This window comes from Pangasianodon hypophthalmus, chromosome 13, assembly GCF_027358585.1.
Source record: "Pangasianodon hypophthalmus isolate fPanHyp1 chromosome 13, fPanHyp1.pri, whole genome shotgun sequence".
In the NCBI taxonomy this organism is placed as follows: domain Eukaryota; kingdom Metazoa; phylum Chordata; class Actinopteri; order Siluriformes; family Pangasiidae; genus Pangasianodon; species Pangasianodon hypophthalmus.
In genome coordinates this window covers 23812786-23826481 of record NC_069722.1, presented here as the reverse complement: position 1 = coordinate 23826481, position 13696 = coordinate 23812786, and the positions used below count along the sequence as shown (strand labels likewise).

Here is a 13696-nt window from a genome sequence, read left to right as displayed (position 1 = left end):
CTGAAGTGAGAAGACAACCTCAGTACTGTTTGTCTTTACTTTTCTACACCTTTATGCTGTAATGAGTTATAATCACACTATCCGGGGCCACCCAGAAGAGCACCTACCTATTTTGGGTCTGGTTCTTCTCAAGGTTTCTTCCTCGAGCTTCTTCCTCGCTTCTTGTTCATTAAGGATCTAAATCTATATCTGTATTCCTGTACAGCTGCTCTGTGACAATTTCTATTCTTAAAAGCACTCTACAAATAAATCTTTTAAGGGTGCCATTTTGTTAGCTGGTTATTATCCTATAATTGCAGTTTGTTAAGATATTTTGACTGCAAAACGACCCGAGATACGGACGAGATTTTAACGGTTAAAGCACGATTCCTTATAACCTAATGGTCCCTACACAGAAGGTGGATGTTGTTCCCTTTCCGAGACACACTTAACCTGTATTGGCCTGTAAAACCCAACCACATCACTGTAAGTAGAAAAGTGACCGTAACCGTCGATCCGGCAGTAGCCCTTTGAGAAAAAAGGGGCAGCAATTATGAAATTGCAGGCCGAAACGACGGCTCATTACCGAGACTGCATTGCTCTCAGCTTAATTGGACGCCGCGTCTGAGCGTCATATCCCAATCAGAACTATTGATCACGTTGATCTGCGGCAAGGTGTGAATGAATGCGATGCATCGCCGGTGTTAAACCTCCGGAGGGGCGACCAAAAGACTCAATGAAGGTGAGAAATGATTTGTCCTTTTTTTCCCTCCCTTTTTCAGATCTGCCGGAGAGGAATGGGAGCGAATAAAAAGCCCATTTGTGATCTTCCTGATCCGCTCGCCCGCTCTAATTTCCAGAAAGTTCAGATCATTAAAAGCAAATAAACAAGCGAGCGCAGGCTGCAGGAATTAGAATGATGACGGCGTATGAGCGCCAGCATCAGACACATTAATCATCCCACAGCGTTCAGACTCAAAATCCCTCAACAAACCATGATAAATTACAGGGAGGTTCGGAGGAACACAATGTTACACAAATCTCTCCCATATGTACTGTACGATTCATCTCCTGCTCCATACCTTTACACACATCCTGGCGTTTTGGAGAAATGGTAAATAATGGAATACGAATACGTTATTGGGAACGAGACAGATCGTGATAAAAGTTTTAATTTGTGGTAAACATTAATGATTTGTAGTTGACGTGCCTTCACGCAATCATAATATGGTAAAATTAGCAGCTAACGTCAAGATTGTGTCACATGGACCCCCAGTGTAAAACTTTCCTGAATTAAGCTAAATAGAACCAATAAAAATCGCAGGAAAATAATATTAACTGCATAAGCAAGAGTTTTTTTTTTTAAATGTCCCGCACATTTAAATGTCTCTAATTGAGACTGATCATGAACTGGAGTGCTGTAGCTGATGCTGAGGAACTGTCAGAGCCACGCCCACTTCTGCTTTCAGTGTGAATACAGATACAGATACAGCCAATATGTTCCACCTCTAATCTCATGCTGGATCATCAGGAATGAAGAAAGCAGCTCTTCTTCTTCTGCTCGACATTTTTAAAAGGAAACAAGGGTGCCATTAAATTTGAGTAAGCAGAAAAGGTGAGCTTTGAGGATGAAAAAAAAAAACTTTTCAGGGTTGTGGTAATGCCTAAAACACTTTCTTCAGCCTACGTTTTAATTTCCGACCATTTTTCAAGTCAGACCTTCGAGCGAAAATAAAAAAATTATTCACCAACACAAGCTTTTTCTTTTTCTTTTTTTTTTCCCCAGCAAACTGATTAATTGAGTGTGTTTGATTTAATAATCCATAACCGGAACAGAGAGAATATCAGTCGAGAGTAATGCAAGCATAAAAAAAGAGCACAAATAAATGCAGATAAGCCCACACACACACACACACACACCCCCACACACACACACACACAACATCGCAGCGTCACTTACCCTGAGCTGGTTGGCGTCACAACTCATTTGCTGGCCTGGAATCTGTCAAAAGAGACACACAAATTATAGTAACACATTACACACACCAAATACTGTAGACCCCCCCCACACACACTTCCCTCACAAACACACACACACCCTTACCCATACACCCATACACCCACACACCCAAACACACACACACACACACAGCGAGTAATTACAAGTCAATCAAACAGAGCAGGCCGAGGAGCAGGAAAATGAGATCTGTCAGATTCTGTACAGCCATGCAAGGGGAAAAATGCATAATAAAAGGCAAGACAGTTGTTTCCATGCCAGTGGGAGAAATTACACAATTCCACCGGGAAGGAGGACAACGGCGGGAAATGCATCAAGGTGCAGGTCCATTCCACATGCCAGAGGGTACCAGGACTCACACAAACAGCCCACTATCGCTCCAAAAAACCAAAATGGACTTAATGCTAACTGGGAGACCCAGAACATTATACACAACATTTCACTAACTAGGAAATAAAAGACTTCGTGTCATGCTGTTATAGGAAACTAATCAACAACACAGTGGTGTGATAGAGCAGAGTCACGGTCACCAGCCTGACGTGGATTATTTTCCTCCAACAGCATGTCCTGAAGTGTTTTATTCCTCTTATACAACAGCTTTACTTCTGGCTGACACTGGAGACTCCTTCCATACACGTTAAAGCAACACCTCCTTACAGAAAACGTCAACATTCCTCTCTTTATCCATCATACGCATCCCTGTGAACGAGTTGTTACTATAGATACGAGAACGAAACGAGAACGAGAGCATTAATATAAACCTGTGATTTCATCAACACCTTCCGACCAATCAGAATCCAGAATTCTAGAATAGCAACATACACAGCTGATGGCAGGAATGTGAGCGCAGGTCCGAGTGTAAATCCTGAGGACTGCACCGCCTTTTAACACCTTACTTCTGAGGCAATAATTTATAGAACATAAAAATAAATTCCAGACAACACACACACACACACACACAACTACATAGTAACCGACTTTTTCCCCCTTTTACTCACGTCACAATAAAGGCTGACCTGATGAAAGTGCACATAAATAACTTGTCGTATTGCAAATTTTTAAAAAATATATACTGAAACATACAGATAAGGAAACTATATTTTAATTTTATTTTTCAAATTTGTTTTACTAGAAGAGCACACCTAATAATCAGCCTATTAAAAAACAAAAAGAAAAAAAGTATTAAATACATTTATACATGTATAATAATATATAATACAACTTTTCCTAGTTTTATGAAATAAAATGTGACTTGAAAATATGAAAAATATTCTTCACTTATATTATGACTTCAAAATCATAAGAAAAAAGGTGGAAATGTCTATACGGTCGATATAACGTCATAGAATCAGAATGAGAAAGATACATGGAGCACATAAAAATTTTATTTTAGATAATAATCTTTCTAATAATATATTTTATTTAATATTTAACAAGAAGAGATTCAAAAATACTTGTTAAACTTTATCACCTCTTTAATTACACTGTTTTTACTAGCTTTGGGACAAAGAAAAAAGTATTTCTATAAGGAAAGTGACTTCTTTTTGGCATATTGTGGAAGTAAAATCATGAAAAATAAAAAGAAACGGAGGCAAGCCCATAAAGACGTGTGACTTTGGCCCAATAAGCAACCTCACGTCATTCAGCTTCACGTCACTTTCTCCATCTTTGAGACGCAGTCTGTGTGTAAGCGACTCACTCTGACTTTAACAGCATTAACAGTTTCACTTTCCACTCAGCTCGCCGCTTCAGCACACGTGCCGGCCATTAGTCCGGCTTCAGAGTGCTCCAGAATAAGATTTCATCATTCCCGGACTGCAGGAAACACCCAGCACGAGGATTAACACACACACACACACACACACAGAAATGGAAAGAAAATCAAGAGCGTGGGATGTGAAAAAGAAAAAAAAAAGACATGGAGGCATTAACCTTTGGAGCAGAAAATTCTGGTGCATCAGAACTTTATGCCAACAGTTTACCCAGAATGCAACTGTGTGGAAAAGCCACACTAATGATATGACAAAATAAAGCAAACCAGCAGCGTCTTTTACTGAAATAGAAAGTCACCTCAAGTTTTTTTTACATTTTAAAGATGGTTCTCTTTATTATGGAGCAAAAAGAACATTTTTAAATTGTGGAGCCACATTAATGATGTCCAGGACTGACTTAAAATGAACCAATGATAATAATAATAATAATAATCATCATAATCATAATAATCATAATAAGTTGTTTGTTTTTAATAATACTAAAAGTTTGTGTAATTTGTTTCATTAGCTTCAATAATAAAATTAATAATAATTTGTTTATCTTTACTACTACTACTACTACTAACAATAATAATTATATTGATAATAAAGATAATAATAATAAGAAGAATTGTTGTTTATTTGTCTGTTTATTATATTAAAATAATACACATTCTACTACTAATAATAATTGTTGCATGTTTATTTCTTTTTTAATAATAATAATAATAATAATAATAATAATAATAATAATAATAATAATAATAATTATTATTATTTATTTATTTATTTATTTATTTATTTATTTATTTATTTATCTCCTCCTTCTTATTATTATTATTTTTACTAGTAGTACTACTGAAGATAAATAAATAATAATGAAGAAGAAAAAGAAAGATCATCATCATCATCATCAGTTGTTATTTGCTTGTTTATTTGTTTGTTTGTATTAACGAGGTGGACATTAATTACCAGGAAGCAGCCAGTAGATAACTTCTGTCCGTTACAAAGTGGAGTGTTAATTTAAAATGTCATGAGAACAGAATATCTAAACCAACATGTCGGGTTTTCACCAACTTAACTTAACCCTATAATGAACCAAATAACCCGACTAAACTCCCCAGTGTGTACCCCTGTGGCTGGGGAAACAGAACAACCCGGCGTTTATTACTGCGCACAACAATCGCATTTCCACGAGCTCCACTACAGCCACTGGTTGTCAGTACAGAGCTCTGCTGAATCGACTGTTTTACAGTAGGCCCTTAACCACTGCTCATATTTGTCCTCTCTTTATGTATTACTGTGAAAGCACAGTGTCAATATAGAGTGTAAATCGCTTGAGCACTTGACCAATTTAAGGTGCTCGGAGCTGCAGCGATCGCTCACAGGAAACGGCGCGGCTTCAAACAGCACCACTGAGACTCTCGTTCAGTAATGACTCTTTCCACAGGAAATCGAGAGGAAAAAGGACGAAGGGAGCACAAATAGAACAATTTGGTGTGAAAGGGAAAAAAAGAGCCCTCTGTAGGCTTCATTTCTTTTTACTTTTTCTTTCTCAGGCCCTACCGAGGGACAGACTCACTCCTTCTCTCTCTCTCTCTCTCTCTCTCTCTCTCTCTACAACCAGGAACACACTCCGGACTCGGCTTTTGTGCTGCTAAATCACACGAGTGTTTGGAGTCCACCAATTCATCTCATTTTCCCCCAGTTGCTAATTTTCCAGTTAGAAGTGAAGACGTGTGTGCTGACACGATTGGAGCAACTTCAGGATAAAAAAGAGCCACACTATTTAAACACTAACGTTACCGCTTTCCACCATCATTTTAGCACAGAAACAAGAACCTGGTATTTTCCTGACTTTTTTTTAAAAAGTAGTTTTGTCAGTGTCGACTATTTATGTCTCATCACTTCAATAACAATTGGCAAATTCAGTGAAGTGCTAACTAAATATAACATGATACTTCAATTATTTTATCTCTAATGAATCAGTTCAAACTCATTTGAGAAGTGGGAATCGACTGATGTATCATTATGAATGTAAATGTCATATAATGAACAGAATCAATAAAAGAACTAACAATTCATTTGTGAAATGTGAATCAGTGAGTCAATATAATAAATCAATTCATTTGTGGAATGTGAATCAGCGAATCAATAGACAAACCTAGCGTTTATTTGTGAAATACGAATCAGTGATTCAAAGAACAAATTATTTCATTTGTGAAGTGTGAATCAATAAAATAAATAAAATAATTTATGAATTTCTCAATCAGTGAATCAATGAAAACAAATTGTGTTATGAAATGCACAACAGTGAGTCAATAAAAGGACAAACAACTAATTTGTGAAATTAAATCAGTGAATCAATAAAGTAAATGAATTCATCTGTGAAATGTGAATCAGTGAATCAATAAACAAACAATTCATTTCTGAAATGTGAATCAGTGAATTGATTAAAGAACAAATAATTCATTTGTGAGTCAATAATCCATCAGTGAGTTAATATGTTAAATGAATTCATTTGTGAAATGTGATTCATTAAAAGAACAAATGAAGTGTGAAATGTGAATCAGTGAAAGCAAATTCACTCACGAAATGTGAATCAGCGAATCAAAAAGAAACAACTGATTTGTGAAACGTGAATCAGCGAAATAAAGAAGATCAAATAATTCATTTGTGAAATCTGAATCAGTGAATCAATAAAAGAATGAACTATTGATTTGTGAAATGTGAATCTGTAGTTGTGTAATTTCAAATGTAATATCACATGATGAACAAAACCAATAAATTGTCTAATTTTCTAACAAAACTGATGCAATACCAGACTTGACCACGTTATTACCATCATAGAGACTCAGAAGTAATTAATAAATGAGTGACATTTGTTGTCATTTCTTTCATCTGCTCATTTCTACCAGTGAAATATAGATGTATGACTGATCTATAAGTAAAGTCTAACCACAGCTCATGAGAAAAGAACAGATTTTATCTGATTGGATATTAAAGTATAGTATATATAACACACCAAACCACACCTCTTGATAATGTTTTTACTCTAGCCCCGCCCATTTTACGATCAAATCACTCTTCGTGAGGAAAATGTTGCGAAAACAAAAATATGGCCCTGTGAGTCTGTTTTCAACCAGGAAGCCAAAATGAACAGCAAAATGAAGCCCGGATTCGAGTCCTTCGTCCTCCAGTGGCTTCTGAGCATCTTAGCCATGCAGAAAAAGAGCAGAGCGAAGAAAAAAAGAAAGAGCACCGATAACTCTGCTGACTCCAGGCGAAGGGACACGGCCGAGCAGAATGGGCTTATTAAGCTGACACAGTGGAGAGCATTGAAGTGGTCTGCTAGAGAACGAAGGAACAGCGCAAATAATAAAACCCGGGTGGTGGTGGTGGTGGCGGTGGTGGTGGAGGGGGGTTAGGGGGAGACAATGGCGAAGGAAAGCTGTGGTGCGAGTGAAAATCAATCCGCTGATAAATCAGTAAAACACAGCCATTGTTGTAAGAGCTGCATTAAAAACACATAAAAGCGTGCGCGAGGGAATGTGATTTCTGTGTCGGCCATTTTAGCGTGGATAAATATCATTTTTAAGAGAAGAAGAAGTGTGTGATGGGAGTGTGCTGGAGATACAGTTAATTTATGCAGCCCCCTTTGAAGCGTAATGAGAAGGGAAGGGGGAAGAGAGAGAGAGAGAGAGAGAGAGAGAGAGGGGAAGTGCGCTGACCAAGCACAATTCCCCATGCTGCAGTGCACTTTCGCAGCACTCAGCTTATGAGAACGCGGCCAGATCCTAAGCCTTTTTACACTCCTCGTCAATATTACAATACGCGGGCCAGCGTGACTGCTGTGCCTTTACGGCGTGTGTGTGTGTGTGTGTGTGTGTGTGTGTAGAGGCTTCGGAGATAGCAGAGCAGCACGCAAGCTAATTACTGGACTGTGCACGGGCAGAAACGCTGAGTGAGAAACTGCTGGCATTTCCTCAGCGTGGCCTTTTACATACAGAGGCACATGATGAATCACCGACCAAGCAGCTTCGAATTAAAAAGAGGTGTTAGAGAATACGGAGTTCTAGAAATCAGCATTCTGTATTTTCCATGCATCATAGGTAAAGAATCTAACACTACGTGCTGTGCTGTTAAAGAAAAATAATCAACGACGAGGAGATGTGATAAAGCTGATAAAGAAGACTATGTTTTACCACACCGAAGCTGATTGTTTTCCAATAACTGCATGAACAAAAGTGGTTTAATCCTCTCATATACATGTTAACTGTTATTGTGTGCATATATACATATACATACATACATACATACATATATATATATATATATATATATATATATATATATATATATATACACAACATTTAACATGTATATGAGATGAATAAAACACTTTTGGTCATAAGAGAGAGGGGAAGTATATATATATATATATATATATATATATATATATATATATATATATATATATATATATATATATATATATATATATACACATTTATACATGAGCCTTATTTAACATTTATGGAAGGAGTCTCCAGTGTCAGTATCAGCACTCATGGGTAAACAGCTGTGGTGTAAGAGGAACAAAAATCACTTCACAATGTGCTGTTATAGGAAAATAATCAACCTCAGGGCGGCAACAGTAACTCCTCTTCATCACACCTCCTGTCGTTTATTATATTCCTCTAACAGCACGACAGTAAATCTTTTACTCATTAGGTTATTTTAAAAAAAAATTACATTTATTTTTGGAACTGAACATAGAACAGATTTTATTTTATTTTATTTTATTTTATTTTATTTTATTTTATTTTATTTTATTTTATTTTATTGTATTTTATTTTATTTTATTTTATTTTATTTTATTTTATTTTATTGTATTTTATTTTATTTTATTTTATTTTATTTCATTTTATTTTATTTTATTTTAGGCAACACTTCTATATTGCTGGGAAACTTTTAGAAAGCTCATCTATTGTGATTAATATCAATATGATCATTTTATAATATATCATATGATATCAATATGATCATACTGCAATATTGTCCACTCCTACTAGAAAGAACCTGTTTTGTTCTCATCACCTGACCACATTTTTTTTCCTAAACGCACCTTGTTCCATTCGTTAAGACTCAAAAACTGCAGTCCGACCCCGTCCCCTTTGTGCACGTTTGTCTCTATACAGGTGGAATGAGTCCAGACGTGTCTTTTAATTGAGGCTCTGAACCTGAATTCCCTAGGGGACCGTCAGGATCCGAGCGTCCCCCTCAGGTCCGTGCCAGACCACGATCCGTTACTGTGACCGAACTGAGCAGTGAAAAGCCAATAGAGAATACATCAGGTTCTCAATTATTGGATTATCTCAATGTGATATCATTACCGCTGAACGTTCGCTCCGATCATTGATTGCATTTTTCAATTTCGTTCGCGACTAATGCGAGTAGCCCCGCTGAACCATCTTCTGATGAGTACGGGACCCAGTCGATATATATCCTCGTGGCCCGGCGCGAGTTTTATAGTCGGGGCAAAATATTTTTCATCCGCTTGTCTCATGTTTCTCAATTATTCTAAAGAGCTCACAATCTCATCTCGCAGGCAAACCGTCTGCGTGGAGCTGAATTACAATTCTACATGCAAATATGCCGATATTTCACAGCAGCACTTGGTCGTGAGAAGTGACCGCTCTTAAATATTGTGTAATGGCAATGGGGCTGTTACACAGTTTCACACTCCAGTACACAGGCTTTGAAATGAAACTGTCTATAAATGCAGAAAGTCAAGAGTATTTACATCTGGTATACATACTTCTCCACATTGGGAATTTAGTGGCGTCTGTGTGTGGGTCCATCATCAGTTCACTTCAGTCGTACTTTCATAGTCACCTCATCAGTCAGTATCACAATATCAAAGAAAAAAATAACGAGAATATACTTTTCTTCTTCACAGGATCACTAAGAAATTCGAAAGAAAAGTTGATGCAAATTTCTATTGTGACTATTTTATACATGGATAAGTGGTTAAGATGTTGGACTACTGATTAGAAGGTCACGAGTTCAAATCCCAGCACTGCCAAGCTGCCGGGCCCTTGAGTAAGGCCCTCGTCCCTCAACTCCTCAGCTGGATAAATGAGATAAATATAAGTTGCTCTGGATAAGTGCGTCTGCCAAATGCTGTAAATGTAATGGATTAAAATGAGGAGTTTCTACGCAAAACGCGTAAAAGTCTACACGTAATTGTAGATATCTTGTACCATGGACGTTCTTACTACCAGGATTACAAACACATATCACAAGCTGTCATTCGGAAAGTGTGATTTTCAGTCAAAACCCTGTTGTAGCTATCAAGTGAAACACACTTTGTGATATTCAAACTCATAAATTCTTAATATTTTGCAAACAGTGATTAACCCAGGGCCAGCGATGTTGTCTCCACTGGTTTAACATTCCAAACTATTATAGCAAAGCAAGAAAACAAGCAACAAGCCATTCTCTCTCTCTCTCTCTCTCTCTCTCACACACACACACACACACGTAATGGTATTTACACACACTGTACCATTTTCTTTACAGCTTTGCTTTATGCAAATCCTAGCAAGGCGGCCATGACACCTGTGAAGTTACTCACTCATGTGACAGACATCTTATCCTGTCCAGTTCTTTCCCTTTTCTCTCTCTCTTCTCTTTTTGGGCTCCATTTTCAGTTTATTATCAAAGGACATTCTGATTTTTTTTTACTGCTGCTTCACAGATACAAACTAATAACTTCCAATTAAGCAAAGTGAGCTAATTGGACCGAGAATTATCCTCTTTTCAATCACGTGATCACATTAAACGCATCCTATTGGCTGTCCTAGAATCCTATAGACCACTTCAACAAAGTCAGGAAAACCATTTAAATAACAGAACACTATCAAAATAATGGCGTATTTCAGTTAAAAAGTGTCAGCTGAATGTAAAGTTCGGTAAAATTCAGTAAAATATATAGATAAGTAAAGATTTAGCAAGCGTGTTGACGTCAGCACGTGGACTCACCTGTGTCATGAGAAAGTTAGCATGAAAAAGTTAGCTAAATTATACCTTAGCAAAATAAACATAACTCTTCTCATAAGGATTACGCAATTACAGAGATAAAGTGAACCAATCGCATTTAAACCGAGCTTTTGAGAAAGTTTTTATTTTTTTTAAATTCAAATATACCAAAATTATTAACACGACGCACACTAATGTCTACATTTTTCTATTAATTTATTCATATAGTACATTATTTTCAACTTTTTTCGTATGAGCTCTCTGCATTTTAATGCATCTGCATTAAAGCCAAGTTGAAATAGCCTACTGTATAAAAGTATACTGAAGTTTACTACCTTTCACATCTTCGTGTTAGTTTTTTTTACCTGCTTCAAAATAAATAAATAAATAAAGAATAAAAATAAAGAATAAATAAATAAAATAAATAAAATAAATAAAATTAATTCACATTTTCACTTTAAACTAAAAAAATCCCTGCTGAAAAACACAATAGAAACCCTCACAGAATTCGTAATAGTTTTAATGGTTTTAATGGGAATTGCACTGGTTTTAATGGAAACTCTAATGGTCCCTGTGGGTCTCTGGTAATTTGTTGCCTTCTATTGGTGGCATGTTCTGTCTAGTGGATACCATTAAGGACCAATAATGGCAATGGTAATGGTCTTAATGGTTAGCTCACAGTTTGTAATGGTATTTGTAGTGGAAACCATTAGAATTTCTCTGATGGTTTTTAATGTGTTTTTCAGCAGGGATACCAAAGCTACTATTCGTACACTAACATCTTACTAATGACTTATTCATTAGCTTTGAAAGTAAGTGACAAAATGGCGCCGTTAATAACAGAAATCTATCTTTAAGATTTGTAAAAAATGACCCGCCACTGAGTGCACTTCTTTTCAAGTGGACTTTATGTGGATGAACTTGGATTATACTTGAAAGAACCGTTTTCTTGTTAACTAAATAATACTTGTAATCCCCCCTCCAATTAGCAAGAGTTGTTGTGATAGCTAACATGATAGCATACTCTTAAGCGTATTAAACGACATGCTGTCTAAAAATACTGACACCTAGCTTATATAAATGTTACTAGTTACTAATCCCAGCTGGTTACCTAATCAACATACAGAAGATTTCATTCAGAATCCACTTCTCGAACCCACTGTGGTCCTGAAGATGTCAGAAAACTAAAGTTACAGCTTTACCTCTGACTGTGACAAAGCGCTGACACTGGAGACTCCTTCCATAAATGTTAAATAAACATCTCTTTACACAAAACGTCACCATATCAACAATTAAACACACTTGCAATTTGTTTACGTGATGCAGCCTACAGAAATAATAACATATTAGACTGAACAAATGAATAAATGGTATAGAAAATAAATCAACCAATCAGAATCCAGAATTCAGCAGCGCTGTGTCCTGTGCAGTGACTTAAGGACTACGTTGTGCTGCCTCTGGAGAACCTGGGAACATGTTTAATCTTCATTACAACCGCTTCATCTTTAGATGTCAGATCGTTTATTAACGCTTACGTACACAGCAGTCGAGGCAGAAAAAAAATATATATCTGGATACGTCATGTCAGCTGAGGCTTCGGTTCCAGCAAACATGTTTCCTCATTGAAGACTACAGGTGCTAATTGCGACGCTAAATCATTTACGTCGAAGCAGACGAATGTGTCAACACAGTGGAATCTTCCGGAAAAGGTCTCACAAATGATACGTGATAAATTACCTTCATTCGCTTAGCAGCCGCGCGTTAATCCGTACTGTGCTCATGATGGAAAGTGTATACAGGGAAAATCATGAAGCGTGGAAATGGTGGAAAAGCCTAAAAAAGCAATCTGATTAAAAAAAAAAAGATTAAATGAAAATGAAAACTAATAAAGCTAGGTTGGAAATAAACAATTATAGAACATATTATTATTATTATTATTATTATTATTATTATGAAGTTCTGTTGGTGGGCCCGTCTTGTTGATGAGATAGTAACTCAAATAACTCAAATAATCACTCTTTACAACCACGGTGAGCAGAAAAGCAACTCAGAATGTGAAAACATCACCAGTTTCGGTGAGCCTGTGCCCACTATAGCCTCTGATTCCTGTTCTTGGTTGACAGGAGTAGAATCCGATAACATCTTCTGCTGTTGTTGCTCATCAGCCTCAAAGATCAACATTTTGAGATGCTTTTCTGTTCACCACGGTTGTAAAGAGTGATTATTTGAGTTACCATAGCCTTCGTGTTAGCTCGAACCAGGCTGGCCATTCTCCTCTAAACGTGTCTCTTAACAAGACATTTCTGGAGGTTTTTTGTTTTCCGCACCATTCTTCGTAAACTTCAGAGACTGTTGTACGTGAAAATCCCAGTTTCTGAAATAGTCAAAGTCACTGAAATCACATTTTTTTCCTGGTTAAAAAATCTGAACATTACCTGAAGCTCTTGACCTGCATCTGTGTGATTTTATGCGTTGTGCCGCTACAACTCGATGGTGCAGGTGTACAGGTGTTCCTATTAAAGTGGTTGGTATGGAATGTGTTTAACAAAATGAAAGCCTCAATATTTATATCAAGTAAGAAATAATTTACTATTAATTCTTGAGAAATTATTAAATAAACAGATTTTTTTTTTGCTACTGAGCTTTGAGACAAACGTAATGTTGTCTGACAGATCGCTCCTGCGTGGTGGCTTTTGTAAAGCCGGTGGGATTTTCCGTAGACTCCGTGTCCGGATGCAGCCAGTGGACTCTGGCAAAAAGCCCAACGCTGTAACTCAAGCACGGGGCTGCCTTCGGGAGGAGTTAAAAACGAGCGCTGTCATAGAGCAACTGCGAGCCTTCACGATTTATTTGCCCCCTTCCTCAATTAATTATCCTGTTTTCTTAAGCAGTCATGCTGACCAAT

The 13696-nt window shown here is 37.0% G+C and overlaps 1 protein-coding gene across 1 annotated transcript in view; it reads right to left on the bottom strand.

Moving 5' to 3' along the window:
- Window positions 1–13696, bottom strand: part of rbfox1 (RNA binding fox-1 homolog 1) — a 292080-nt gene that overhangs the window by 179068 nt on the left and 99316 nt on the right. Inside the window, exon 2 of the mRNA XM_034309949.2 lies at window positions 1940–1981. Coding sequence (XP_034165840.1) covers window positions 1940–1966 — 27 coding nt within the window. The 5' untranslated portion in view covers window positions 1967–1981. The remainder of the gene's footprint in view (window positions 1–1939; window positions 1982–13696) is intronic.